Source organism: Psammomys obesus, unplaced genomic scaffold (assembly GCF_907164565.1).
Source record: "Psammomys obesus unplaced genomic scaffold, mPsaObe1.curated_primary_1811, whole genome shotgun sequence".
Taxonomy (NCBI): Eukaryota; Metazoa; Chordata; class Mammalia; order Rodentia; family Muridae; genus Psammomys; species Psammomys obesus.
The window spans coordinates 2,933,346-2,961,307 of record NW_026590809.1 but is presented as its reverse complement, the minus strand read 5'-3'; the positions used below and the strand labels follow the sequence as shown (position 1 = coordinate 2,961,307).

At 41.1% G+C, this 27,962-nt stretch overlaps 1 protein-coding gene across 1 annotated transcript in view; it reads left to right on the top strand.

Moving 5' to 3' along the window:
- Positions 1-27,962, top strand: part of Otud4 (OTU deubiquitinase 4) — a 46,237-nt gene that overhangs the window by 1,723 nt on the left and 16,552 nt on the right. The window contains exons 2-13 of the mRNA XM_055609058.1: positions 4,304-4,387; positions 7,120-7,170; positions 11,242-11,288; positions 11,871-11,943; positions 13,552-13,633; positions 15,752-15,884; positions 18,905-18,959; positions 19,145-19,262; positions 19,359-19,423; positions 22,051-22,145; positions 24,683-24,783; positions 24,886-25,075. Of these exons, the coding sequence (XP_055465033.1) occupies positions 4,340-4,387; positions 7,120-7,170; positions 11,242-11,288; positions 11,871-11,943; positions 13,552-13,633; positions 15,752-15,884; positions 18,905-18,959; positions 19,145-19,262; positions 19,359-19,423; positions 22,051-22,145; positions 24,683-24,783; positions 24,886-25,075 (1,058 nt within the window). The 5' untranslated portion in view covers positions 4,304-4,339. The remainder of the gene's footprint in view (positions 1-4,303; positions 4,388-7,119; positions 7,171-11,241; positions 11,289-11,870; positions 11,944-13,551; positions 13,634-15,751; positions 15,885-18,904; positions 18,960-19,144; positions 19,263-19,358; positions 19,424-22,050; positions 22,146-24,682; positions 24,784-24,885; positions 25,076-27,962) is intronic.

Below are 27,962 nucleotides of genomic sequence, written 5' to 3'. Positions count from 1 at the left end.
GGGCCGGCCGCCGGCCGCGCGTGGCCGCCTGGCGTCACAGCGGCCCATTGTAGCGCCGGCGCGGGACGGGACGGGGCGCGGGCGGCGCCGGCGTGGCCGCCGGGGACCCGGCGCCGGGCCGGGTCTCGGCCGGGTTCCGCATCCGCCCGCTCTCAGTTCCCCGCAGCCCCGCGTCGGCGCCGCGTGTCTGCGGGGAGGTGCTGCCGGGTGACTGGGGGACCACATTTTCCCTGCTGCTGGACTTTGGAATGTGGGCTAGTCGGTGTCGCCGGTGTCACGCGAAGCCGGAGGCCAGCTTGGCTGTGGCAGGAGAGCAACCTCCTGTATGGGTCTTCTCGGTGACTTCTCCGAGTAGGTCCCACAGTGTGTTATGTGGGAGTCAGGCAGGGTGTGCTAAAGAATCCACTCTTGAAAGTCCTGTGATAGGAAGACCGAAATAGCTGGGTATTTGCAACCCAGTACATGTCCTTTTTTACCTCACCCCTTCACTAATGATCACAATTATTCCCAGCATAGTGCGGACACAGACTTATTAGAGAAGTGAGATAGAACTCCTGAGTATGAGGAGTTCCAGGGAAGAATACTTAAGTTTTCTTTTCTTTCTTTTTTTTTGAGAGAACGTTTTCTCCCATGTTATGTAACCAGATGTTGTAGGTGTGGGGTCACCAAAACCCATCCTCTCTTTAAAAACTAGCTGCGGAAGTAGTTGGATTAAAAAAAAAAGTTTCACATTACTGCCTCGTACCATTTACAGTTTGCTTTCCTTTGGCTTAAATGGAAGTTTTATGGTTTTGTTTCCCTCCCCACTTTTGTGCATTAACTAGCTTTTAAGATTTGTACTTTCCAAAGACGTGTAAATGGAGAGCATGTTAAAACAAGAGACCCTTACATTGCAGGACAGCTCATGCTCATTGAAGCATTCTCTGTAACACTCCTCAAACCAACCTACCATATTCAGTTCATTAGGCATTTCTCATTTTCAGAAATTTAGGAAGCTCCAACGTGGGTGGGGTGTTTCCATCCCAATTCTTACGGTTAGTAGGAAAACAGTCTGCTCCATTTGTGAATTTTCCAGATGGAGAAGATTGTTTCCTTGTCTCAGCCTTCTTGCACTCCTCAGCACCTCTAGAAGCAGAGCCAGGGGAAGTGAAGTCAGCCCACTTGGTCTGTTTACACAGCGTGAATTTTAGCACGCTTGTGTAGGAAAGAGGCCGATGTTAGTGTGTGGAGTTGAGTGTGCAGGTCCTAGTTAAGACTGAAGCAGAGCAGAGTGTTCTTTCTGTGAGGCGTGCCACGAGTCCTTGGGGCATAGAGCAGAAGCTGCTGGGGCGCACTCCATACCTGTGGGCAGGAGCTAGCTGCATTAACTCATTGATGAGGGTAAGCCCCGTTTTGCCATGGGATTTAGCTTAGTCAGAAAGGAACTGACCTTTACAAATCTGGGGACTTGTTTTGAATATATTGAGCACGGATCTGGGGGAAGCTCAATTATTCAGTAGATAGGGACCAAGTAATGGTGAGAAAAAAAATGCATTGTCAACCTCCACTGCCTTTGAAAAATAGTGTAGAAAGGATTTGTTTTTGGCGAATTATTTTTTTTTCTGGTAAAAATTACAACAAATACTTTTTGGGGTCAGTAAGCTAAGTAATGGCCTTAGGAGAAGGGGAAGAGACTTCACTTTGGGAGTAGCCGTTTTCCATCAGATTACCTGATTTAGGTAGGCTCTTTCCTTCTTTTTACACTTGTGGATTTGGGCCTGCAGGAAGCCTGACCTGAATCAGCTTCTAGCCTTAGAGCTAAAAATAGGGCACTCTTAGAGGACTTGCTAAAACAGTGTCTCAGCCTTTGCCAGTATTTATCACTCCCTTGTCTCAACGCCTCTACCTTTAGCCTGTTTTCATGTAGCAACATACCAGACCATTTAAATTTTGAGTGTTCAGGGACTTTGAGAAGTAATTCACTATTTGAAGAGTTGTCAGTTCAACCTTGCTTTTCTTCCCATTGTTTGGTTTATCAATATCCTACACTTTATGGACGCTGATGAGAGTTTTTGTAAATCTGGGTAGCAGGGTCAGATTGATGCCATGTACTGAAATCTTTGTTAAAAGGAGGGAAAAAATGAGATATTCCTGACATTGTTACTGATGAGAAACAAGCCTTACTAACTTCTGTCTGCCACCTGTCGTTAGGTGAATGGCTTTAACACTGGAGGTGCTTTGCTGATGGTAGGAAAGCCCTGTCAGGTGGCATTGTGTCTCACTGGCAATGCTTGATTCACAGCAGTCTGATGTGCTGCTGGGTTAGATAGGCTGCCAAGTGTAATTGTTTGAAGTGGCAACTGTTGGCGCTTTTAAAAGTAAGTGGGTGGCCCTTGTGCCTCAGGGGGCTGTCCTAACACAGTAAGAAAGGGTTACCTAGGTAAGCTGGGAACCAGCTGGTGAATTGAAAAGCTAACCACAAGGAGTGCGTTTCCCGTCTTTGGCTTGTTAGAACACACTGGCTATCAGGGGAAGTTGCATCTTCTTGGGTATAAATGAGCCTTGGCTTTTATCCAAGAGAGGTGTAAAATGTGCAGCTGGAGCCTCTCTTGTCTTGAATTTTTCTCAGTTTAACATTAGGGAGACTTAGTTGGAGATACCTATTAATAGAAAGTAATTTTTAAACATAAGAAAGTATTGGGGATTAGCAGTTGATATGAAATTTAGTTTGCTTCATTTCAGAGCTCAGATTTTGATAAAAGATAAAATTCCAGTGAGTTCTTTTGGTTACTTAGGGAGGTAACGAGAGATCTGAACATACTTTTTGGTTGGTACTTGATTATTTTTTCTTTTATTCTTTTGTGTGTGTGTGTGTCTTTGAGTACACCACTGCATATGTGGAGTCAGACAATCTATGGGATCAAACTCAGCAAGGGCCCTTTCATTGAGTGATAGCCTCAACCTTTTTTTTTTTTTTTTTGAGACAGGGTTTTTCTATGTAACTTGGCTATCCTGGAACTCACACTGTATACCCCTATCTCAGAGATCTTTCTGCCTCTGCCTCTCTGAGTGTTGGGATTAAAGGTATATGCTACCACCACAGGGCTTTGTTTTGTTTGGTTTTCCTTTTTTTTATTATTCTTATTCTTTTTTGGGGTTATGGAGGCAGGGATTCCCTGTGTAGCCCTGGCTGTCATAGAACTAGCTGTGTAGTCTAGGCTGGCCTTGAACTCAGATCCACTGCTTCTGCCTCCCGAATGCTAGGACTAGTGGTGTGCGCCACCACATCTAGCCACAATTGGTTTTCAATTTTTTATTTTGAGACAGGTTCTCACTCAGTTGCTTGGACTGACTTTTAGTTCACTTAGATTAATGCTTGAACATGAGAATATCCCACCACAGCCTTCCTAGTAGCTAGATTATAAGTCTGTTCTACCAGGTCTGGTTTGTTTTTATAACAAGCATTGGATGAGCCCCAGCATCTCATAGAAAGGATTCTTGTCCACTTTTTGAGGAACAGTCCTTGTAGAAGGTTGGTAATTGAGGAGAGCCTCTTAGTACAGCAGTGTTCTCAAAGGAGTGATTTTAATGGTCTTAGGAGAAATGGTGACAAATTTTCTGTAGAATGAGGTTAGGGGGCTAGGTGTGGTGGTGGATACCTTCGCCTCTGGGAAGCAGAAGCAGGCTGATTCTCCAGTCAAGCCCAGCCTAGTGGACAGAGCATACTTTGGGACAGAGCATAGTTAGGGCAGGGCGTCACAGAGAAATCCTGTCTTGAAAACAACAGAGTATTGTTTTTTTTAGTCACTGTTGCTTGCTGTGAAGAGGCATCATGACCAGGGAACACTTATGGAAAAAGTGTTTAGTTGGGGGCTTGTGCTTGCAGTTTCAGGGGCTTATTTAGTTACATTGTCATGGTGGGGGAGCATGGTGGTCTGGAGTGCCAGGGAGTAGTAGCTGAGAACTATATCTTGATCCAGGGGGTGGAGGAACATGCAGTCTTGGGCCTGGTAGGGGCTTTTAAAACCTCAAAACCCACCCTCAGTGACATACTTCTTCCAACAAGGCCTTTCGAATTGTTTTACTCCCTGGTCACCAAGCATTCAAATGTGAGCCTGTGGCGGCCATTCTCACTCAAAGCACCAGTGTATAATGTCAGAGTGCTCGGAGAGGTTAGAATGAGTAAAGGTAAAAAGTTACAGAAAAGGACAGGACAGGCTTAACTTGATTGTCACATTACTTTGGGTGTGAAAAATGGCAGTTGTTTGTAATTTAAGTTTGTTTTAACAGAAGTACTTACTAATGTGTTGCTTCTTTGTATTAGGTGCTGCACTCCCAGTCTCGCCATGTGGAGGTCAGAATGGCCTGTATTCGCTACCTTCGAGACAACAGAGAGAAATTTGAAGAGGTAATTTTTAGCCTTAGATGTGCTGTGTCTTTACTTGGATTTACATTTCGACCATTGGAAATATTCTAGTTCCTATTTTACAGGATAGACATTTTAAAGTAATTTTTTTCTTGAGATTTTCATCATGCCTATGTTGTAATTTGATCATATCTGTTTCCCTTAGACTCACCCCTAGCTCATCCCCATCAACCTCGTGTCCTTTTTTTTTTTTTTTTTAATTCAGTAATTCACTGAGTAGCTCTTCAGTTAGAGTGGGATCTTATGAGCCCTTCCCTTATCCATGCTGGAATTTTGACTTTTTTTTCTTTTTAAGATTTTTATTTATTTATTTAATGTGTGAGTGTTCTACATATATATATATATATATATATATATATATATATATATATATACCTGCACATGAGAAGAAGGCATCAGATTTCACTATAGATAGTTATGAGCCACTGGGTGATTGATGGGAATTGAACTCAGGTCCTCTGGAAGAGCAGTCAGTGCTCTTATCCACTGAGCCACCTCTCCAGCCCTGGAATTTTTTCTACTTTGATTGTGTGAGTAATCACAGTTAAGGAGTGCAAAAAATCTGTGTTATGTCTAGAAGACAGCATTTCATAGTGCTCCTCTTCATCCTTCCAGTCACATTCTTTCTGTTCTGTCAGGATGATCCCTTAGCTTTGGGGGTGGGGAGGTTGATGTAGATGTCTCATTTAGGGTAGTTCACAGTCACTCACTGTGATCTCTATAAGCTACATCTCTATTGATCTCTGTCCGCTGCATGAAGAAGCTTCTCTGACCCAGGTTGATCAATACAATATAATATAAACACAGGTATTTATAAGGCAGTTGGATAAATGTCTCTTTTGGAAAACTAGCAGCTGTAGGTTCACCCGCAGGGTCTGTGGCCTCCCCAGCCATGAACTTTTGTTCAAGAGTCAATTCCCTCCAGTGGAGTAGTTCTCCTCTAGTCAGAAAGTTGGTTATTCCCAAAACAACCACACATCTATTGGCCCAGTGGGCATGTCTTGCCTGGCAGGTCAGTGTTGTAGCACGCAGGGTTCAGGGCTAGGTAAGACTGTTGTGTTTTCTCCCCCTGCAGCGTACATAGATAAGCTATCCACCAGGGAGGAAGTTTCCTAGTCTGTTACAGCTGAATTTTTCTGTGCTGCAATCAAAATTTCTGGTGTATTCAATAGTAGGATCTTGCCTCCTAATTCAGGTGGGCAGTGAAGAGCAGTGACAATAGCTTGTGGTTTTTTGGGGTCTCCCTGAGGCCTCCCTGACCAATAACTCATAGGGAGGCACTTTGAATGTTTACATATTAGAATTTAAGACAGTTTTGAAACTTGTGCAATTTACAGATGAATTCTCAATCTAAAAAGATTCCATAGGTGTTGAAAAGATGTGTATAGATTGAAGAGGGTAGATGACTTTATGGCTTAAGTGTGTTACTTTTGCTGAGTTAACTAGTACTGCAAGTTAAATAAAATTGCACTTAGTGGTCAGATGGGAATACTTTTTAGCCTTAGTTACTAAGTTTTTACTTCTTTGACAAAGCACCATGACCAAGGTATTTTATAAGAGAAAGTATTTAATTTGGGACTCACAGTTGATAGGATAGTAGAGTTTACGACCATGGCTGGGAGCAGGCGGGCAGGCATGGTGCTGGAGCAGTAGCGAGAGCATACATCTGACCTGCAGCAGGGGACAGACCTAAGTGGGAATGGTGGGCTTTTGAGACCCCAAAGACCGCCCCCAGTGACACACTTCCTCCAGCAAGGCCACACGTCCTCATCTTTCTCCAACAGTTAGAGGAGTTAGGACTAAACATTCAAATATATGGGCCTAGGCAGGGCCAGCGTCAGACCACCACAGCACTTTTTCAGATTTGTGCAGTTGCTACAGTGAAAGCAAAAAAAAAAAAAAAAAAAAAAAGGTATAGATTAGGTATAAAATAATAACAGGAACAATAAAACTTTATCATAAAAATCTTGATTGAAATTCTCTGATTCCCTATTACTTACTTCTGTGTTTAGCATAATTTCTGTTCATTTGCCTGTACCCACTGACCATTACCAAATTAATCTGAAAGTGTTCTTTTGGTATTCCTCAGTTTAGAATGCCATCTGTAGTGGCCTGAAATTTTCTTTCCTGTCTTATATGAAAGTCCTTTTTATTTCCTCCCCAGGCTCTCTATGAACTGGCCCCGCTTTCTACCGGACTGCCCTGCTTCAGCTGCCTAGGTTGCTCTTTTCCAGTGTTCTTCCTTCTTAGGCTGTATTGCACAGGGCAGTGGCTGCTCCCCTGTGCCCATCCAAGTTCTTGGGCCGCTCTCATGAGTCAGTCCTCTTCCTTCCTGGAAACCTTTCCTTCAGATTCTCTTCATACGTACTGCCATTACTTAAGGATTTATATAGATACTCATGAGTATCTTTCAGTATTACTGATAGAAGAAGAACCCGGTGACTCAAAGTGAACTTTGTACAGAAGACCCACTGTCTGGCCTATTTCTTAAGATAGTAGTACTAGTAGAATTCTTTTTTTAATGTGCATATAACATGTACGTAGGTATGTTAGCTGGAAGAGAGCATCACACCACCTGCAGCTGGAGTTTACAGGTGGTTGTGTACTGCCCAGTGTGAGTGCTGGGGATTGAAACAAAGTCTTCTGCAAAAACAAGAAGTGTTTTTACTTGCTGATCACTTCTCCAGGCCCCTAATGCATTTTTTTTCTTGCAGTTTATAGAAGGGCCATTTGAAGAATATTTAAAACGTTTGGAAAATCCACAGGTATGTGGTAATCATATTTTTTTCTTATGTATGTCTAAATATCGTTTAAAATTCATTGCTACTGTATGACAGTTGAGGTGACTGTACCCTTTGTGCAGTGGTTAGTTGAAGGATAATTGGGTAGTGAAACATATTGAGGCAGAGGCAGGCGGGTCTCTGTGAGTCTGAGGCCACCCTCATCTACAGAAAGAGTTCCAGAACAGCCAAAGTTATACAGAGAAAACCCTTTCTTGAAAACGGTAAATAGTTCGATCGATCTATCGCTCGATAGATGCAGTAGCAAGGAATGAGTTGGAGGGCAGACTGTCCCCTTGAAGGTAGTATTTCACACAGTGTCACCTATCGATGGTGGTGTGATGGTGGTGTGTGGTGTACATGTCGATTCTCTGGCCCCAGCATACATTGTCAGTTGCCAAGGCCTTGAAGGCTCAAGTCCACCCTGAGAAAGACATTTTAAAGCCTTGGGCTGAGAGCTGAGCCTCGGGGCCCACCCTGTTCAGCATGACTACAGCACTCCTCTGATTTATCTCTTGTATTTTCTTTCTGCCTGAGTTCATCCCTTTGATCTTACAGTCTTGTATGTTGCGTTCTGTGGTACTACCTAGAGGCAGAGATAATACTCAGTATTTTTGTTGCCTGGATGGATGGATTAAAAACATTGTATAAAATATTATTTTGCAGCCCTGAGGATCGGGCCCAGCACCTTGGCTTATTATTAGCTCTGGGCTTTATCACTGAGCTGTAGTCCTCGATACTTGGTCTTTTGATTTGGGCTTACTATCGTAGTTCGGGCCGGCCTTGCAGTCACCTTATAAAGCACAGGCTGACTTTGAACTCATTGTCTTTCTCCCACTTTCAGAGTGCTAGGATCATAGATGTGCCATCCTCACGCCTGGCTGGAAGCAGCTTGTGCTGAATGAGGCCAGAGACACTCCTTATTTTAAAAGGAGCTAGAATATTTTTATTTGATACATAATTATCTATATTTTTGGGGTATGTTTGTACCTTTTTAGAGTTGTATACAAGGTGTAATAATCAGATACGGTTTGTTGACCTGTCTGTCACTTAGTCGTCATTTCTTGGTTTTGTGAACATTTGCAGCCGCCTCCATTAGTATACACTTAAATGTAGCTCGCTACAGTGCTCTCACTGTGTGCTAGACACTGGAAGCTTCTCCCACCACCCCTCCTTAATTTTATGTGCATTGCTGTTTTGCCTAGGTGTATGTGTGAGGGTGTCAGATTTTGGAGTTATGGACAGTTGTGAGCTGCCATGTGCTGGAAATTGAACCTGGGTCCTTTGGAAGAGCAGTCCGTGCCCTTAACCACTGAGCCTTTTTTGTTTTGTTTTATTTTGTTTTTTGCTTTTTTTTGGGGGGGGGGGCTTTTTTTCGACAGGGTTTCTCTCTGTAGCTTTTGCTGTCCCTGAACTTATTCTGTAGGCCAGGCTTGGCCTTGAACTGACAAAGATCTGGCCTGCCTCTGCCTCCCAAGTGCTGGGTTTAAAGGCATGCACCACCACCGCCTTTATTTTGTTTTTGAGACAGGATTTTCCTTGTAGCCTGGGCTGGCCTGGAACTCTGATATCTACCTGCCTCTGCCTCCCAAATTCTGGGATTAAAGGTGTGTACTACCACACCCAGCTCATTTTCTTTTAAGAAAGAAAAGATTACATTTGATGGCTGATATTTAGTTAAGGAAGTAGATACTTTGTGATGGCCATTGTTTACTTATTCAGATTATAATAGGATTTATTTGGAAGGTTATAAGAAACACTATTCTCATCAGATGAAGGTGGCAAACTTTTTAAAAGAGTTTTTTATGTTTATGATGTTTTAATTGCATGTATCCACTGTGTGTGTACCTTGTGTCTGTGGACATTAGGAGAGGACCCTGAGTTCCCTGTAAGCCACTGTGCACTTGCTGTGGGCCGCAGGCTGGGTCTCTGCAAGAGCAGCAAGTGATCTTAATGGCTGAGCCACCTCTCCAGCCCAATGTTCACATTTTAAAATCAGTATGGCCCATATTGCATAAGGGGGGAGAGCTGAACTGTCTCCTACCAGTGAATTTTCTCCGACAGGGCATCACATGGAACTATTTTTGAATAGCCCTTAGGCTATTATTACTAGGTTTAAGCTTATTTCAGGAAGTCTGCTTTAGTATGTGGAATCTATTTTGTCTTGAAAACCAGAGCCAATTTGGAAAAGATAGTGAAGCATGGCACGGTCTAAACTCCTGCTTGTCTCTGTTTCTTTCTGTGGTGGAAGTGGTAGCAAGCACTTTGTATTTGTCACAGCCCATGCATGCCTGTAATCCCAGTACTTAGGGAGGCAAAGGCAGGTGGATTGGTGTGAGTTTGAGGCCAGCCTGTTTTGCAAGGTGAGTCCAGAACAGCCAAGGCTATGCAGAGAAACCCTGTCTCAAGAAAAAGAAAAGAAAAGAAAAGAAAACATCAAAAAACAAAACAGAAAGCTATTACTTTCACAAGTAACCTAGGGCAAACTCTTATGTTACAAGATTTAAAATACAGGTGCATAAGGACTTGGTTTTGTCTTGAATTTCATGTCTCTGTTAGGAATTTGGGACACGTTTTCTTGTTGCTGTGGCCAAATACCTGGTAAGGAGCAATTGAAGGAAAGAGGAGTGTTTTCTTTGTTTTGTTTAAGGTCTGAGGCGATTATGTCTGTCATGGCTTTGTGGTAGTGAGAGTGTAGAGCTGCTTGCTCACACCTCACACGACTAGGAAGCAGTGATGGAACAGGAAGCTAGCCCGAGTTCTATATCTCAAGGCCTGCCTTTCACCTACTTTGTCCGACTAGGCTTTACAACTCCTGCAACATCACCAGCTGGGGGCCAAGTGTTAGAACATGAGTACCCCAGACCATAACACACCTTCAGTTCTCTGTGCAGACATGTATACAAATAACAGAATTGTTATTTAAAAAGGCTTATTGCACTTTGGCTTTGTGCTTTAACTTACTAGACTGTAGTGTCTTTCATGTTACTTGTGGGGATGCTTCCTTCTCTGCAGTGCATGCAGTGTGCTTTAGCTACAGAGCAGACAAACCAGAGTGTACTACTTGAGGATCTTGGGAACTTTAACTTTCCATAGTGCGACAACTATGTTGTATCATGCCTTTGCATATACTTTTGTGGACATACAAAACATTCCATCAGGGTAGAATTGTATAGATTTTGAATTGTTGAGTCAGAAATACAGGGGCATTAATTCTTTTTTAAACATGTACTGTCCTTTTGCTCTCCAAAAAGGCTTCATTTCATGTGATTTTTAAGCAGTACAGAATTTCCCTTGTTAGAGGACCTTGCTCTCTTTTTGTACCTTGATTCATCCTGAAGGTGAAGGAACTGTTCTTACTATCTTTCATTCTTGGCTTTATGTGCCAAGCTTCTGTGAACTAGGTTAGAAGATAGACCTTGCCATAGGCAAGTTTCCCACTTAAACAGATGACTCCTGCTCCTGTTACTAAGTCTGTTTTCTTTTTTTATTTTATCATAATGAGTTACATATGGTCATTTTTTTATGTAAGCATTTATATTTTTTAAGCATCTTCTTCCCATTGTTCCACTAGAGGCCTTAAAAAAAAAAACAATATTATTTGTGTTTTATGGATATGAGTATTTTCCCTGCATGTATATCTTTGTATCATGTGTATGTGGTATCCTAGGAGATTAGAAGAGGGCAGATCCTTTGGAGTTATTAGCTGCCTTGGGGTCCTGGGAACCAAAACTTGGGTCCTATGCAACAGCAAGAAGATGGGTATTTATTGAGCCATCTCTCTAATCCTGTTTTTTTTTTTAAGCTGATTTAATAATAATATGCTGATGGTGTACTGTATAAAGGGTGTTTATGGCTGGACAGTAGAGGTGCACTCCTTTAATCCCAGCTCTAAGGAGGTAGAGGCCGGAGGATCTCTTGAGTTCAGGACAGCCAAGGCTATACAGAGAAACCCTGTCTTGAAAACAAAAAAGGGGTGGGTTGTGGAGAAGGTGTATAATGTATGTTGTTAAAAAGTGAGATACTTACATGCCAACTTTTCTTTCCTCAATACAGGAATGGGTAGGACAAGTGGAAATAAGTGCCCTTTCTCTTATGTACAGGTAAACTGTAAAACTCTTAAGTAAAAGAATAATAATAAAACAACTGAAGATCAGATTACAGTGAACTAATGTTGTTAAAGCTTAGAGGTGTTTTATTCCTCAATTGTGAAAGACCTTTTCTAAGGTTGGAGTTTGATGGTTAGATAATATTTAAATGTTTTAATTCTTGAGGGATTTTTGAAAAACGGCACAGACAAATATTATGTCCTAAAAACTATTGCGTATCAGCTTTATAGAGAAAGGGTTTATTCTCAGGACTAGTAAGGTTGAGTGGCCCCAGGAACAGAGCTGAAGTACTGTTCTTTCTCATTGCTGTAGTTTCTGTGAGACCAAGATTTCCTGTTAGAGTCTCTAAAGTTATTTATGTTGTATGTCTTATATATGAATTAATTTGGAATTCTTTTAGAAAACATCTGGTATCTTATAGTACAGTTATTTTCTTTTTTCCTACTCTATCTTCAGTGCTTAGAACATTGCCTAATGATTAATTTCAACAAATGATTAATTTCAACAAATTCAGATAAATGATTAATTTCAATTCATGAAATACATTCTTTTAAAATTTCTGAGTTTTATTTTCAGGAAAGATTTTGTAATATATCAGGAGCCAAATGTTTCTCCTTCACAAGTAACTGAAAATAATTTTCCTGAGAAGGTAAGGATTCTTTGAAGTGTTAAAATATGTTTAAGTAAAAGACCTGCTCAGTTGTTTCCTTGATCTCTTAACCAATTATTTTAAAGATTCTTGAAGTGATGCTATCTGAAAGTTATGGTATTGGTTTTTAAGTTAAGTTAATCAAGTCATTTTCTGTTAATGTTATGTTCATATGAGCAAGATTACTTACTGTTTGATCACAACACTAAGTAGTTAAATAACTTGGGAAAGTTGCTCTGCTTGTGTGCAGACATACTCGGGTGTTTCTGTTGCCCATTGTAAAGGTAATTTTAGTAACAACAGTGTCACTGCATCATGTGCTCATAAAGTGGAAACAGTGGAAAAGTTTTATGAAGCTTAGAAAGAAAAAAAACCAGCTGATTCACCATAAGAGAATTTTACTTTAGCAAAATCATGCAGGCCAAGGTGAAGGACATTGTGTGTTACTGTTTAAGAGGGGGAGAGGAAGCAAATGAAATGCTATCTTTTAAGTAAGGATGGAGAGGGGTAGGTGTTAATGTGATTGACTCTTGTTTACCTACAGTTTAGCCTTATGGCCTGTTTAAGCAGTAAATGTAAATTTCTTTGTGTAGTAGTGATGTGTTTCTTAGAAAATACTTAAAACTGACCAGCAGGAAAAGCTTATCTGTCTCATAGAAGTTAGCATTAGTATGGTTTCCCCACCTCAGCCTCCCTGAATGCTGGGGTTATAGATATTTGCAACCTCCTCTTTCTTCTCTTCCCCCTCATTTATCACTTCTCCTTCCCTTTTCCCTCCTCCTTCCTCTCCTTTTTCTCCTTTCCTCTTTCTCCTTCTTTCCACAGTCATGCTGTGTGTTCCCTTAGCTTCTTGAGTGCTATGATCACAGATGTGCAGCACTAACCTTTACTTGGAATAATTTCTTACGATCTTTTAACTTTTTTTTAAAGATTTATTTATCTTTTAAATTTGTGTGGGTGTATGCATGAGAGTACAGAGGCAAGAGCGTCAGATCCTCTGGAGCTGGAGTTATACTTGGGTTTTGGGAGGCAAACTTGGGTTCTCTGTGAGAGTAGTAAATGCACTTAACCGATCAACCATCTAAACATCCCAACTTCCTTTAAGTAGTTGAAATCCTATGAATCTGATGTTTATTTTAGTTTTTTGAGAGTTTCTTTATGTAGACTGGCTTCTGCTTGAGATTCCCTCACCTCAGCCTCCCTGAATGCTGGGATTACAGATGTTTGTGACCACTAATGACTACTTACTGTGTCTGCTTTTTTGTTGTTCCATAAACATTTTCAGAATGGGTGTGGCAGTGCTTACTTATAACCCCAGCACTGCAGAGATGGGTACAGGAGGATCAGGACTTTGAAGGCCAGTTTCTACTATACAGGGAGTTTGAGGCCCGCCTGAGATACACAAGACTGTCTCAAAAAACAGCAAACACCAGAGAGAACTTAGTAGTCTGGCTTTTCACATACTGTGTTGGACTTTAGTGTGACAACATTGGAGCTGTGGTGTTTCTAAAATATGGTTTTGAGAATGTGTGATTGAGAGGCTTTGGAAATGGTTTGCTTGTGAATGTTAATTGTGATTGGCTGAAATGTTGTTTACTTTCTCTTCAGGTGTTACTGTGTTTTTCAAATGGGAATCATTATGATATTGTCTATCCTATAACGTATAAAGATACTTCTGCTGTGTGCCAGTGTAAGTATCCTCGTGTGTTCATATAGCCTAAACTACACAGCCTTAGTAAGGATTTACATCCATTTTTCAAGTTGTTGATGTGTAGCTTGAAATTCAGGTGACCAAACAAATGAAAACAGCATTTGGATTGTATTTTGTTTAAAGGGAAGGTTTCTACTTTTGACACTGTTGAGATTTTGGGCCCGATTTCTTCTGTTGGGGTGTTTCTCTCTGCGTTGAAGGGTGCTTAGTAGCACCCTAGCACCTCTATCCAGTAGATGTCAGTAAGGTTTGCTACCTTATGGCATTCAGTTTCTACAGATTTTCCCAAATAATTACTGTTTGGCTGAACCTCCCCCCCCCCCCCCCCCCCCCCCCCCCCCCCCCCCGCCAAAGTAAAAAGTGTTTTAGGAAAGGAATGGCCACTCCTACTTTAAAATCCTTTTCCTCATATGAGTTGCATGTGTAATTGCTTTTTTTCTTTTTTCCCTTCTGCTTTTTGAGACAGGGTCTTACTGTGTAACGTTGACGATCCTGGAACTTTCTATGTAGACCATGCTGGTCTTGAACTCGGAATCGAAAGCCTCTGCCTCCTAAAAGAGGGAATTAGGCATGTGCCAGCATGCCTGGCTTTTTTCTCTAGTCTTAAGTGACCAGTAAAAGTAAGAGTAGTAAACATTTTAAAAGTATATGTTAGGGCTGGAGAGATGACTCAGTGGCTAAGAGCATTGTCTGCTCTTCCAGAGGTCCTGAGTTCAATTCCCAGCACCCACATGGTGGCTCACAACCATCTATATTGGGATCTGATGCCCTCTTTTGGCGTGCAGGTATATGTGCGATAGAACACTCATATACATAAATAAAATTTAAAAATATAGAAAAGTATATTTTATGTTTTTGGTGGTAATATTTAGCTATCTTTTGGGCTGTGTCTCTCCCTTTCCTAGCTAGTCAAAGTCAGGACATTTCAGCTTTGGGAAAGATAAGCCTTTGTAGCTTGCCTACTAACTGGGTAAGTTTGAGGTTTTATCTCTTCTTACCTAGCATCTGGGAGAGGGCTGTGGGAGCTATTTATTTATTGGAAAATATATTTTTTTTTTTTTGTTTTTAGAATTACTAGCTCTGTAGACCAGACTGGCCTTGAACTCAAATCCACTCACCTCTGCCTCCCAAGTGCTGGGATTAAAGGCATGCAATACCACAACCTGGCTTTTAGAACTTATTTTTTAATTGGGCAAGTTAATCCAAATAATCTTTCCTTCAAGGATGACTGAGAATATATTTCTGTCTGTGAGTGTGCATATGTTTGCATGTGTGTAGAAGCCAGATGAGAGCCTTTATTCTTTTTCCCCCATCTCTGTGTTATGTGTGCATATATGTAAATGTGGGGACAGTGTGTAATATCCTTGGTAGCTCTTCAGCTTACATTCTGAGGCAGGATCTCTCTCTCTCTCTCTCTTTTTTTTTTTTTTTAGGATCTCTTATTGAACCTGGCTAGAGCGCTCTCTTTTTAGCTAGCCTGCTGCCCATCAACTCCTAGAGCTCCTCTTGTCTCCACCTCCTTGGTGCTAGGATAGTAAGCACATGGTGCTTCACCTGGCTTTTTTATATGAGTGCTGGGGATTCAAACCCATGTCCTTAGTGCTTACACTATTGAGCCATCTTCCAGGCCCCTAAGAATATATTTTCTAAGCATCTTTTTAGCTCATTAGGTAAAGTTAAAGCATGTAGTCAGATTATGTTGAACAGCCTTCCTTGTGTTTTATCGAAATTTGGTGAGTACTTGATGTAATGTTATAGTTACTGGGAGGTCAAGTCTCCTGACGTGTCAACTAGGGTATTCTGATGTTCTGCATTTCTCTTCTCTGTGAACTTAATTACGCTTAAATTTTTTTTTCATCCAAAACCTTTGGGTTAGGCCTCTTTAGTAGAAATGTGAAATATAGTAATATGAAGCATGATTCTGAACTTAATGTACACAGAAAAAGGTTCCTGTTCTTTCAGATTAAATGGTACTATTGACTGTCAAGGTTTTATATACACCTACTAAGATTTTCAGAAACCTGAGTGGTGCTGTCACACTTTTCCTGTTCTCAGAACGTGCCTGTAATGTTGCATACTGTACCTCCTTAATTGCAGCTCTCCTTTATGAATTGCTGTATGAGAAGGTATTTAAAACTGATGTCAGTAAAATCATGATGGGATTAGAAACCTCTGAAGTGGCTGATGAAAGCAACAGTGAAATATCAGATTCTGAGGATGACAGCTGCAAGTAAGAATACATTTCAATCCTAAAGTATCTTTCTAGTGTCACCCAAGGAACATTTTCATGTGTTAAGGTGTGTATTCACAAAACATTGATACACAGTAAAGTTTCTTTATTGCTGTCATGAATTTGACCTAAACTCATTAATGGGGGTGTCTTTGAATTGTTTTTGGTTAATGAGAATTTATACATATGTAATTGATATGTAGAATAAATTTGATCTGTGTGTGTGTGTACATTGTGGAAAGTTAACTTCCTTACATATCCAGTAATGGAGGAAATGTTTGTTTTGATCTTCCTGACCTTTTTATAGTTTCTTTGCTTCTGCCACCTCTTTTTATAATGAGTGCTTTAGCATGCTGTTATGGGAGGTAATTCTTCAAGGTTACAGACACCTTTTAGAGTCACTGAAGTAGTTTAAATAGGTTAAGATGCTCAGCCCAGGACATCCAGGCATACTGCTGGTCATTAAACATGATTTCAGAGTATGTTTGAATACTCTGATCCTTTGAGCGCAGATCCTTTGAGGCCAAGGTGGCAGATTCCTTGTTCCTGGAGTTAGGGGTCCTTGTTTATTTGCCAATCAGATAGATTAGGGGCGTATTTAAATTCCCTAAGGATCCTTCAGTAGCCTCTCTAGCATAGAATGAGACTATTTCAGTATTTCCTAAAAGAAATTTACATGTAAATCCTAAAAGATTACATGAAACCATGCCAGGCAAATATAAATTCATTTATAGTCTGTATTAATTCCTTCAAGATAGGGTTTCTCTGTGCAGCCTTGGCTGCCCTGTAGACCAGACTGTCCTTGTAGTCACAGAGATCCGCCTGCTGCTGCCCCTCAAGCACTGGAATTAGAGGTGTGCGCCACTGTGCCTGGCTGGGAAGTCAGAGTCTTGTGCATGCTAGGCAAAGCACTCTACTGCTGAGCCTTTAGGACATCTTTTTTTTTTTTTTTTTTTTGACAAAAATATTTAAATTATGTATCTGTGTGTGAATGAGTGCAGATACTTTGAGGCCAAGGTGACAGACTCCTTGTTGAGTTAGGGGTCCTTGTGAGCCTCCTGATTAGGTTCTGGGAACTGAACTTGGATCCTGTGCAAGAACAAGACCATCTCTGTGGCCCTTGTTTTGATTCTGAGGCAGGGTCTAGGTATTCTGGAGCTCACGGTAGATAAAAATGACTTACTCTCCTGACTGTCTTGTTGTCTTGACCTCCCAAGTGCTTTGGGTTACAGGTGTGTGTCTTCATGCCTGGCTTCTAGTGTTGTCTCTGTATATTCAATTGTTAATTCTGTACCTGAAGATAGCGGAATACTGTCTGGATTTTGGTATTGTTATTCTTATGGCTGAGCGCCTGCAGCATAGTTTGTAAACAGTTTTCTCTCACCTTTTGACTGGCTTAATAAAGAGCTAAAGGCCAATAGCTAGGCAGGAGACAAAAAAGGTGCCATATCTGGGCTTAGAGAGGGTCTCTAGGAGAAGAATCAAATGGGGGAGGGAGTGGGCTGTTTCTAGTGTGACATGGAGAGGAACAGGTGTTGGGACTGAATGAAAGAGCTACTAGGCCAGGGCCAGGTGGCAGGATGGTGGATTAGAATAGTTGGGTTAATTAAGTTAGATGAGCTAGCTGGAAGGTAGCCCAAGCTAAGGCCTAAGGTATAAAATAATAAGTCCTCATCTTTATTCACCTGCTAGCTGTCCCAGAGAAAGTCCCATTATATTCTAGGAATTTGTTGAATTATAATCTTCTGATTTGGACTGAAGATCTGATTATTATTTATGATTGAACAGTGTTTGATGTTGTGAATTTTGTCCTAACATATTCTGATTTAATTATGAACAAATAGGAAGTGCCTTTCTTCTTTCCAGACACATAACCTGAGCCAGATGTGTTAGCAAGCAGGGAAATTGAGGTGGTGGCTGGCTTATTCGAACTTGCTGCCATGCTTGGAGTGGGAGGGCTTTTAGACTTGTCTCTTGAATGCTGTAGATGTTTGTTATAGAAGCAAGTCCAGGGAGGATGTACACTGTATAGCCTTGTCAAGGATAGATGAGTTTAGTGTGGCAATTAGGGAAGTTTGTAACATGCGCTTGGATTATTTCCACATTCATATTGGTGAGTCTTGAAGTGTACTTGGAATGAGTAATTTCTTTTTTTTATTCTAGACTCCTGGCTCTTGCTTCCTTTAGTGAATATTGGGAGGTTATTTTGATATCTAGATGTGGATTTTTGTTTGTTTGTTTGCTTGTTTTTGTTGTTTTTTGTTTTTTTGAGACAGGGTTTCTCTGTGTAGTTCTGTATATCCTTCTGGACTTGCTTTGTAGACCAGCCTGTCCTTGAACTCAGATGTCCACCTGCCTCTGCCTCCCAGAGTGCTGGGATTACAGGAGTGCACCGTCACTCTTGTCGAGCCGTTCTTACTATCTTGATGACCTACCTAGTTAGTTTGTGTTTACTTTCACTAGATTTTACGGACTGTGGACATGGACGGCGGTTTTCTGTCTCACTGTTTGTACCAAGCAGTTTAGTGATAGCCAGTGTGCAGCAGAGTGTAGGCACTCCAGTTGTAGAGCACATGAACGAAGTGCTTCTTCCATTGGACTTAAGGTTGAGGGTTTTTTTTTTAAAGGTTAGTTATGACTTTTCAGTCATTTTTCCATTAGGGTTTTGGATTTCTTATTATAAATGTTATAGTTTGGTTGTAACAGTTCTTTTAAAAATTTTTTAATACTGGAAATTTTATGTTGAATCCTTTCTAAATTAGGTTATTTCGCCCACTCCTACTGTATACTGTTTTTTTTATTTACTAAGTCAGTAGGAATTAGTAAGTCATTTTTACATATGCATGTATGTACTTCATCTATCTGTATAACATACTTACATAGACTAAAACTTTGTTGGAGTGACTGGAGCCTCACATTCTCTGTCAGGTAACTGACGTGAGTGTTTTAGCTGAGGTTAAGATTTCGCTGACTACATACAAACACATTTCCGTTCCTAACAATGCTCTGTTCCTTCGTAGGAGTAAAAGTGCTGCTGCCACCGGCTTGAATGGATTTAAACCCTCCAGCACTGAGGTACTTTGAACTTACTCTGTAGTGTGCAAAGAACCTGTGGTTTTGTGCTCATTTTCTGTAGTCAGGGTCTATCTGCTGGTAAGACTCCTTTGCTGCTTCCTGATTTTTTCTTAAGCTTTGTTTTGTTTTTGTGCATATTTGAAAACATTTCCCTGTTGACTGGACGTCCGACATTGTTTACTTAGAGCCCAAAGAACAGTGGGAACTCAGCTGGCCTCCCTTTGTCCAGAAAGGTTCTTAAGTCACTCAACCCAGCGGTATATAGAAACGTGGAGTATGAAGTTTGGTTGGCGTCTAAACAGGGTGAGTTCAACCTGAGTCTTCTCGGAAATTGGCCTATTACACTTACTTACAATGTATTTACAGTGCATTTTACGGAATTTCTTTTTAAATAAACAGCTCAACAAAAACGAGATTATTCCATTGCTGCTGGCTTACAATATGAAGTTGGAGATAAATCCCACGTAAGTGACTTTACGTGTGAATCTTATTTATGATACTCTGCAAAGTAATAGCCAATTAAAATTTGACTGTTTATAAGTTGGATTTCAGAATTCATTTATCCTGATACATTCTAAATACATTTTATCCTAAATACACACAAATTACAAGTAGAATCTTTTTTTTTTTTTTTTTTTTTTTGAGACAGGGCTTCTCTGTGTAGCCTTGGCTGTCCTGGACTTGCATTGTAGAGTAGGCTGGCCCCGAACTTGAAGCGGTTCGCCTGCCTCTGCCTCCTTCAGTGCTGTGATTATAGGCCAGTGCCACAGTGCTGGACTTAAATGCTGAAATTTGTATGTTTGTAAAACCACGGTGTTTTGTTATTGTTTTTTGTTTTGTTTGTTTGTTTGTTTGTTTTGGAGACAGCATCTCACTGTATGACTGGCTGGTCTGCAGCTATTTATACTAGCCTGATCTGGAAGTCACAGAAGATCTACCTGCCTCTGCCCCCTGAATTCTTGTTTTGTCCATTTTATTTGAGTACAGTTTAACTGAAGTCTTAAAAAGCAGCTGAAGGGATACATAGGTGACTTGCTTACTCAGGTCTGCAAGATAGACTTTAAACTTTGTAAAATAGCATTTTTAAAAGGCTGGTGCAGCTGGATGTGTTGGCATCGACTTTTGATCTCAGCCCTTGGGGGGAGACAGAGGCAAGTGGGTTTCTGTGCCTTCCAAGGCCAGTCTGTCTGCTCTACATACTGAGTTTCAGGTCAGTTAGGTGTCATGAGCACTTGATTATGCCGGAGGACTCTAACCGAGATGCCACAAAGGGCGGCAAGGTATTGATAAAAGCCAGCGCCAGAATGATTTTTGAAAGCTGCTTTAATCACACTAATCACACAGATATCTAAGAGTTGCATAGCACATTATACATCTTACAGGGAATACAACCTGGCTCTGACACTTTTGCCTCCGGCGTCAGGTGTCTTCTAGGCCCCGGAACTTCGCTGTTCCAGGCCGACCTCAGACGCGTCTTCTGATGACTTACTTGATGGGCCTCGGAGCTTCTCTGCTCCAGCCAGGCCTCAGATGCGAAGGAAGCTGTGGTTGCTCGGGAGCCGCCTTCCAGGGCCGGTCTGATAAGGTCCTTTCAGGGCCAGTTTGTTAAGGTGGTCTGGGATTTTCAAACAGCCGTTCAGGAATAGGCTGGGTATCGGTGGTCCAGCAGCTTCCTCATCATGAGTTTAGCCTGCTGCGCCTGTGAAGGCTCGGGCTGCATTTTTATACACTTTTGGGGGGCATGGCTTGGCTTACCGTTCTTTCACACGTGCCAGCTGCTGATCAGCTGACATTACCTAATTTCATTACTTAATATCTAAGGGCATTACTTTAATTGTTATGCTTTATTCCAGGTCATCACTTAGCTTATCATTCTTGCACACACGCACACAGGTCAGCTGCCTTAAGAGCGTTCTTAGTTACTATTACTACGAATATCTTATCTATCCTTGACAGCTCTGCTGTCTACAAACTCTCAGTGTCTTAGGGGCGTTGCCCAGTCACTGTTATCAAAAATGTCTTTTAACTTTGCTCCTGACAGCTCTGCTGTCTTACAGGCTCATTACAGTTAGGGCTACATAGTGAGACCCTGTCTCAAAGGCAAAACAAAACAAAATGCCTGGATACATGGCTCAGCAGATAAGAATTCTTGCTGCTCTTTCAAGGAATCTGAGTTTATACCCATATCAGGAGGCTTAAAAACTGTGTGTTCCAACTCCAGGGAATCTGGTGCCCTCTTCTGGCATCTGCTAGCACTGCACAGGTGGCAGAAACACATTAAAAATGAAGAAATTATAAATTACTTTAAAACTTTTATTACAAAATTTTCTTGAGAAAAGCAGTGCCCTGTTGTGATGAATGAGGAGTGAGCTACCAGCTCAGGACTCTGTTAACTCTTGGAAAAGTAGGAGTCTGTGTAGAGCAGAGCTGTGCTTACTGTGCTGTCTTCTCTGATGTAGCTGCTGGCCCGCGTACAGGTTAGTGTGTGCAGTTTGCCTAGAAGGAATGTCTAGGCATCCTTATCCATACTACTGTTGACAATTAGCTACTACCAGTGGGAATAGTAGGAGTAGTTGAAGCTTTTGAACAGGTGAACAGTTTGCTCTCTTCTTAAGGAGCAAAAAACCTCACATCATTACATGTTTTCATTATAAAGATTGGAAGATAGTAGTACTAATGGTTACCTCATTTGTAGAGTAGCTGCTGTGTAGACTGCTGTCCCCTGTGTGACATATAGCTCTATTGACTCTCCAGGTGGCTTATGTTGTGTTAATTGCTGTGGTTGGCTCCAATTTGAATATGAACAAACAAGATAAATTGCCCAAGGTGGTCTAGTCTTTGGAAAAGCTACACCTGGTGATTGAAAGCCAGGATGGCTGGACAGGCTCACGTGTTGTTTGCAAGTTTGGTTGATTGTGCTGCTGCTGCTTGACATAGTTGGAACAGTTCAAAAGATTTTGACAGGATAAACAGTCTTTAGGGAGAGATGTATTTTGTTGTACTTTTTTTTGTACCCCTTTTGTACTTTTTTTTTCCCCCTGATAAATGTTTATGTTACCAAGTTCTGATTTTTCTTTCTGGTGTTCATCAGGTTAGATTGGATCATAATGGAAAATTTTCTAATGTGGACAGTCACGGGGTTCACTCTGAGAATGGACCAGTTTTGTCTGAAGAACTGGGAAAAAAGTACGTATTCTTTACTCACGGTGTTTGCTATCTCTTAGATTTTTGAATACTTGTAGATGCCTGTATATAAAAACTTAATTTTGGTCAGCTCTTTAGAAAAATTGTGAGGGATTGCAGAGATGGCTTGCTTGCAAAGGAACTGATTTTGAAGCTGGCTGTGGTAATGCACGCAGGCAGATGTCTTGAGTTCAGACCCAACCTAGTCTACACAAAGGTCCAGGACAGCCAGGGCTATATAGATCCCATCTCAGCCCTCCACCCCACTCCAATAACAAACAAACAAAAAGCAGAAACTGGATTTGAATATTCACCATTTACATAAAAACCAGGCATGGCTGTGTGCCTCTCACACCAGGGTTGGACATCAGAAATAGGTGGATCCCAGGAATCCTAGCCTATGTAAAAAGAGCCTCAGTTCTTTGAGAAACAATGCCTTAAAAATTTTGGTAGAAGCGTGTACACATAAAGCATTTACACAGACATCACATCTAACACACGTATAAACACACACATCCCTAGGGGAAAAAATGCTTTGCTTCCTGGTATATTTTACAAAATGCTAGTTATGTAAGTGTTAGTTTTGCCTACAGTTTAAAATGCATTTTTCACAGAAGCAGTTGGAAGTTGATGAGATTATAAAATGGTATTTTTGGAGAACAGGTGCTGTGTGTGTGTGTGTGTGTGTGTGTGTGTGTGTGTTATTCTGTCAGTGCTGAGTTACCTGTAATCAGTAATCTGTTGGTGTTTGGGCTTGGTGGTGTGCGCCTCACACCCCAGGGCCAGAATCAGGCAGATTGCTCAGGCCAGCTTGGTCTGAAGAGTAAGTTCCAGGTGAAATAGGTAGGGCTCCATAGTGAGAGCCATAGTTCATAGAATGTCAGTATTGTCATGTAGTATAGAAAGATACTATTGTCTTACGGCAGTGTTATTTTAGGGCACCTTTTGTTTGAGTTACTGCTGCCTTTACCAGAAGAAAATGTCCTAACTCAGACTTTCACTCTTCTTGAGAAAACGAATCTAAGTATACATGACTGTATGACTGTCGGGTGTACAGGGCAGTCAGCTTCACTTTAGAAACCCACATCATTTCTTCCTGTATGTTATATTCTTCCCTTTGTTTGTTTTGAGACAGAGTTTCTCTGAACTGTTGTGGAGCTCACCATACAGCCCGGCTGGCCTCAGAGGCCCTCCTGTGCCTCTGCCGCCAGTGTGCTGGGATCAGGTGTGCGCTATCACACCCAGCCCTCATGTAACACTTCAGACAAACTTGTTCTCATTGACATTCTCAAGTAATATCTCACTAGGCAGCACTGGCTACCTTGAAAGTTTCTATGTACATCAGGTTGGCCTCACAGAAATAGACTCTGAATCTGCCTCCAGGAGTGCTGTGGGATTAAGGGTGTGGACTATCTTGTGATTCAGTTTACCATCCATCCATCTATCCATCCATCCATTCTTCCTGGTTCAGCTTATCCATTCATCCATCGATTGAGGCTGCCTTCGAACTCACTATGTAGACCAACATGGATTCAAACTCAAAAATTCTGCCTCTGCCTCTCAAGTGCTGGGATTAAGGCATGTACCACCATGTCTGGCTTTCCCTTTATCCTTTAATGAGAAAACAAACAAACAAACAAACAAACAAAAAACACACACACTTGAATTTTTTTTATCAAGTCTGGACATTATAATATACTAATACTATACTATCATATACTGTACTGTGATGTTTACAAGTGTCTCTAATGGAGTAAGGTTCTCTCTTGTTGCCTTAACTGTAGTGCTATTAGATAAGAAAATAGCAGAAAAGTAGTTGTTCCTTATTATTTGACTTTTTAAAAATGATGCCAGGGATTGAACTCAGTGCCTTGCACATGTTAATAAGCAAGTATTCATTGAATTATATCTATATCCAGTTTTTCTAATTTGCTTTTAATGTGAGAATTAAAGATGTGGTGCACGCCTTTAATTGTAGTGATTGGGATGCAGGAACAGGAGGATCTGGTTTATACAGTGAGTTTCAGGCTAGCCACACCTACATAGTGAGACCCTACCTCAAGAGGGAGAAAAAGAATTAAAGGTATCTGGTCTGTTTGTTTATTGATTTATTTATTTTGGGATTTTGGAGACAAGGTTTCTCTGCAGCCCTAGCTGTTCTAGAAATCACTTTATAGACCAGGCTGGCCTCTGAACTCTGGGATTGAAGGTGTGTCTCAGCATTCCTGGCTAAAGTTGTCACATCTTCTGTAAGTTGACAACAAAATATCTCTCTAGGACACTTGTTTTTGTAAAATGAGTCGCTTATGCATCTGAGTGTTTTGGCTGCATATTGAGTGTAGTGTCTACATGTCTAGTGCCCAGAAGAGGACAGTGGGTGAGTATGGTTGTGAGCTACTGTATGGTACTGAGAAGAGACCCAGGTCCTCTAGCAGAGCAGCCAGCGCTCTTAACCACTGAGCCTTTAGTCTCACCAGCTGTGTTTTGGTTCCTATTGAGATTATATGAAGTTAATAACAAGTACTTTGTTTCTTTTGAAGACATACACCGAAGAACCTCAAGCCACCTCCCCCAGAAAGCTGGAACACAGTGTCAGGAAAGAAGGTGAAAAAACCTAATTCTGGACAAAATTTCCATTCAGGTAAGTTCACATCAAAGTTTTCATTTCTTTAGGATTGTTATGGTAGTACTTGGAGTTTTTTACGTCAGGGAAAATTGTGAGGTCTTTTTCTATTTTCTGTAGATACGGATTACAGAGGGCCAAAGAGTCTAAGCAAGCCAATAAAAGCCCCACCTGCACTACCTCCTCGACTACAGCATCCTCCTTCAGGTGTAAGACAGCATTCGTTTTCTAGTCACTCTTCAGGGTCCCAGTCTCAGAAATCCTGCAGTGAGCATAAGAATCTCAGCAAGACACCCTCACAGACCATCAGGTAACTGTCCTAAACTGATGAGAAACAGAAATCATGACACAGGCTGTTGCATGTGCTTTATGCTTTGTTATAACTTCCTGTTCATAATGTAGTATTGAAAGGTGTTATCGACAGCACTCCCAAAAGTACACAGGAATATTATAGATGAATGCCTTTATTTTAAATATTTGTTTCAAGTGATGACAAACCTTAGGATCTCTCAACCACTGTGGCGAGCAGAATAACAATCTGCAGGAGGCAAGAAGGTGGTTTAGTTCAGTATGACTGAGTAGCTGTGTTTGTTCACATTTTGAGAGTCTGACTCTGGGTAGTTTATTCTAGGCATAGTTAAGCAATTTGGTAAAAAAAATTCCTGGTGATTAAATAACTCATTCTCCTATGCACAATAAATCTTAAGAAATGACTACATCAAAATGCCTTGTAAAGTACGTGACATTTTTCATAAAAATGGGTTCTATACATCGACAAGCTCACAGTAAGGATTTGGGGAAGGATCCTGTTTGGTCTCAGCTACACACATAGCAGGATGATCACCAGGCAGTTTCTTAGCCACATCTGTTTATGCCTTCTGGGTGGATAACAACTACACATACCTCCCTTTGAAGGGACAGTTGTTTGTTTACATTCCTCGTTCCCTTAGTGCTTACCTGTGATCACAAGGACCTCTGCTTCCTATATCTATGTGATTGAAATAGAGGCCATGGTCAAATGCATTGCTTTCATGACTAATCCAACTAATATAGGCAAGCATAACAGAATAAATAAAAACAGGTAACAGAAGACTGAGGAAAGGAGAAAGCTGTCTTTACCATGATGGCCATTCAAAGGTCACTTGAGAGATTTTGTTTATCTCTTTATGCATATCATTAATTTGACCATTAATAGTATGAGAAAAATCTGACACATTAAAGGAACACATGCCAGGAAATTGTTGGCAACCATGATTATGCTTGAGCAACAAATAATCTGTGGTAGTACTTTGTAAAACTAGGAAGTTTACTAAGTGGTGGGGTTCTTCTGTCTAACTCTTCTAGCTCCCAAATGAAAGACACAGAGACTTGTTAGGTTTGTTAATAAGCTTTTGGCTCATAATTGGACAGGTTTGCTTTATACTAATCCTCTAACCTAGTTTGGTTACTTCCCTGCCACGCCCCAAGTTCCTTGCCAGCATTGGTCCTGTCTGGGCTGCATCTGCTCCATCAGGCCATGTCCTTTACATCTTTTCTCCTTTTTCTCTCCCACCATGTGGCCCTCTACGTGAGAACCCAAGCCCAGTAATGGAAGCTCTGCCTACCTTTCTTCTGCTCAGCTACAGGCTGCCTAGCTTTTTAATTAACCAGTCAGATATTGGGGATCAAAGTTTACACAACACTGAGCAGAGTCCAGACTGCAAGCAGATCTCACACCCCAGAATTCAGCATTTGTATACACAGAGCATCAGACCAACCCAACATAAAACTGATTTTCAATTCACCCAACTCTTGATAAATTTCTGCTGATATTTTTACTGTAATATAGGTAGTTTTACTAATCATGCAGGCCGTCTTTGAGACCTCCCTTTGTATTGTAGTAATTATTCCTGGGACTGGCAATAAAAAAGCTGTCAGGCCTGCAGCCGTGACAGGACTGGACCTTGGAGGCAGGAGCTGAAGTAGAGACCATGGAGGAATGCTGCTTACTGCCTTGCTCCTCATGGCTTGCTTTGACTGCTTCTTTCAGAACCAGGATCACCTGCTCAGGGTGGTACCAGCTCTATATAGGCTGGGCCCTGAGCCCTCTCAGATGAATCACTCATCAAGAAAGTTCTTGACAGACTGGTCTATAGGCATCAGTCTTATGGAAGCATTTCCTCAGTCCGTAGTCTCTTTGTAATGGCTCTAGCTTGTACAGTCAGTTCGACAAAACTGACCAGGGTACTACCTGTGACCTTTAGGCTTTAAATACTATTTAATCGTAAGGTAACTTTCTGCTGTGCAGGGACATTTGGGCCATTTCTCTGCAGATGTTATTACGTGTCAGCTAGTTGTAGTTAGTTGCACTTGAAGGTTTTGTTTCGACACTGACACCAGAGTCCTTTTTCCTCTTGCACTTGGTAGCTTACTCAGTGTAGACAAAATACTCAAGAGATTGCTTTATTTTGAACATTACACTAAAAAATAGAAAAATAGCTGTGGAACAATTTTATTCTATACACTCACCATCTTTTCATATACTAGAAGCATTTTCCCTGTCCTCTATGAGGAAGGGAACATTTTAAGTGTCTAAAACACAGTTAAAAAGAAAATACAGCCTGAAGTTTTCAATTTTCAAAAAAATAAAGCCTGAAGTTTTCAATTTTCAACTTGTCACAGCTGAATGTACATCCAGAATATCTTTGAATTCCAGTCTTCTAGGACTAGAGGGAGTGCTCACATATTTAATATGCACAGTGCTTTGTGTGTGTCCAGCTTATCTGAATCTTGTATAAATTAATAGATTTATTTTACACTTTGATTGCATGTAACAAGATATGTGAAAAGTTTGGTAATAATTGGGAGGGTTTAGAGGACTTTTGACATTGTCAGTGTAGGAATTGAATGGTATTTGAAATTAATTACTGATAAGCATGATTTTTTTTTCCAATTTGTGTTAATAGTGAATTTTACTTGCATATTAAAATTGATTTAGAAACTTCTGATTCAGGCTGGAGAGATGGCTCAGCAGTCACTTGCTGCTGTTGCAGAGGACCCAGGTTTCATTCCCATCATGCACATGGTGGCTTACAACTGTCTATAAATTCAGTTCCAGGGCATCTTGTGCTCTTTTCTAACTTTATGGGCACCAGGCATGCATGTAGTTTACATACATACATACATACATACATACATACATACATACATACATACAT